Source organism: Limulus polyphemus, unplaced genomic scaffold (genome assembly GCF_000517525.1).
Source record: "Limulus polyphemus unplaced genomic scaffold, Limulus_polyphemus-2.1.2 Scaffold3161, whole genome shotgun sequence".
Classification (NCBI taxonomy): domain Eukaryota; kingdom Metazoa; phylum Arthropoda; class Merostomata; order Xiphosura; family Limulidae; genus Limulus; species Limulus polyphemus.
The window spans coordinates 117291-119670 of record NW_013668771.1 but is presented as its reverse complement, the minus strand read 5'-3'; the positions used below and the strand labels follow the sequence as shown (position 1 = coordinate 119670).

The window sequence follows — 2380 nt, the reverse complement described above, 5'->3', positions numbered from 1 at the left end:
CGAGCGAATTAATTTAGAGTTGACGTACATACAATTCACTTAATAGGAAGCTAGGTAGCTCTGTGAAATTCACTGATCACACGCTGATTTTATCTACCGGTGAGATTAGGTAATGTTTTCGTAAAAGTACTAATGTCCGATGTGAATCCACTGAAGTTGAATGATTTGTAATGTTCGAAATTTATAAACGTTCCTGGTCAATATATCTAAAGTTCCCGATTAATAAGCGTTAATCACAGTTATAGCTTACAGAGTTTATAGCACACCAATTACAACAACCCAATAATAGATAGTCCTGTTTTAGCAGATCGCGTTGGTTATACTTATAGGCGTGTGGAGAGTTTCTAGAAATTTCAGTTGTACATAACAATACTGACACTAACACTAGCGTTTACATACATATATTTTCGATTCTTACACTCGAGAATCTTCTACAACTTTAGAGAATAGGCGGGAGTTTTGCAATACATATTTAACAGTATACATCATGTACATTTCTAAATATAAATATAATTTAAACAAACATCGATGTCAAAATAAATATATAATAATAAATCCGTCACAATGGGTTGACGAAAATCGGAAGTCTGGTCTGATTGTAACAAGAAATCAGAATATGCTACAACCCAATGCGTGGGTCAAGAAGAGAAATATTTCCGACTTTATTGCTCATCAGAGCCGTTTCATGAAGCGACACAACTTGGTCCTACACAGAAAACGATGTCTGCCCAACGATCGGGACGACGATGATCCATGAAGGAATGTGATGTCTATGATAAGTCATTTGTGAAGTGAATTCAATGAAATTTTCTGCAATTCAGATTCTGAAAATGAGGATTTAAAATTTTGTTGTCAATACTTTTAAATAAATGGCATATAAATCTTTCTCAATAAATATTCGTCTGTCTTTAGAAATATATATATAATGTACAGGTTTTCTGTGTAATTTTGGAGATAGACTTATACGACTGTAATCATAAAATTACAAGATTTTTGACCTAGATTTAGGGGTCACCCTATACACCGAGTCGACTTATATGCCGCGATGTACGGTCCCACAAACAATAAGAAAATATAAACTAGGGCAGTTACATAACTAGGCCCTTATGCAGCCCATCACCTGCACTGTTTCTCGATGTATTCATTGCTGGAAAGAACAAATATGAATTAGTCCTACACATTTCTTATTAAGGTGAAGAGGATAAACCGCCTTATCCAAGTTTCAAACCTCCACCTTTGATTCCTTCTGAAGACGTAGGAACCGGAACTAATAAGTTTACGTATTTCATTTGTTCGAAGCGTAAGTAAATATCATTTCATTGTATTTCAAGAAATAATTACTCTTACATACTGGTTTATGGTTTTAAAAACGTTTATAATATCTTATTGTATAGTATTTTATGAAATAAATAGTCTTACATTTCGTTTTATGAGTTTCGTAGCGTATCTCAGAATCTTATTCTATAGCATATTGTGAAGTAATTAGTCTTGCTTATTGTTTTACAAATTAAGTAGCATTTTATAGAATCTTATTGTATGGTATTTTAAGACGTTAGTAGTATTACGACAGCGGAAGTCACGTAACGCTGGTAACACGTCAAGAGTTTCTAGAAGCAGCATGGCTGTTCCTGGCAACTCTAGTGTTTGCCAGACGCCCTCTATTTTTGTATATAAGACCGGCAAATAAAGCGGAGATATAATTGCAGATTGAACAGATAGAGACAGATAATCGAGTGAAGCGAGCAGTAGTGACGGTAATATAAAGTGTGCGTTTTGTTATTGGGATTGCAAAAATATTGACTGTGGAAATTATGTGTATTATAACGTTGTATCGAGAAATAATAAAATAGTTTTAGTTAAGAAAGGACTTGTATCGCTGAAATTCCTCGGGAAGAATTTTTACGGGAAATTAACAAACGAACAGAGACGTAACAGTGGTCTTTTATTCCATTTTATGAACTATGCCATAGCAGCGTTTTATATCTTATGAAGAAAGTAATTTGTGTACTTATAACGAGTTTTGAATAGTGTCTTGGAGTAGTTAAATTGGTGTAGTGTTTCAACAAATTATTAGCTTTATGTAGTACCCTAAAGTAATTATTCTTGTGTGATGCTATTGTTACGTCCCTGTTCATTTGTTAATTTCTCGTAGAAATTATTCCCGAGAAACTTCAGCGATACAAGTTCTTTCTTAAGTAAAACTAGTTTATTCTTTCTCAATACAACTTTGCAATACACTTAATTTCCACAATCAATTTAACTTAAACACACGCTATAATTCACAACGAACGATTCACGCAGTTACTTACTACCGTGCTTGACTCAATTGTCCGTCTCTGTCTGTCTGCAATTCTATATCTATTCGTTTCGTTTTTCGCGG

The 2380-nt window shown here is 33.9% G+C and overlaps 1 protein-coding gene across 1 annotated transcript in view; it reads left to right on the top strand.

Moving 5' to 3' along the window:
* LOC106468782 (radial spoke head protein 6 homolog A-like) overlaps window positions 1–2380 on the top strand; it is a gene marked incomplete at its 5' end in the record, with an annotated part of 38119 nt that overhangs the window by 11371 nt on the left and 24368 nt on the right. Inside the window, one exon of the mRNA XM_013929223.1 lies at window positions 1193–1300. Coding sequence (XP_013784677.1) covers window positions 1193–1300 — 108 coding nt within the window. The remainder of the gene's footprint in view (window positions 1–1192; window positions 1301–2380) is intronic.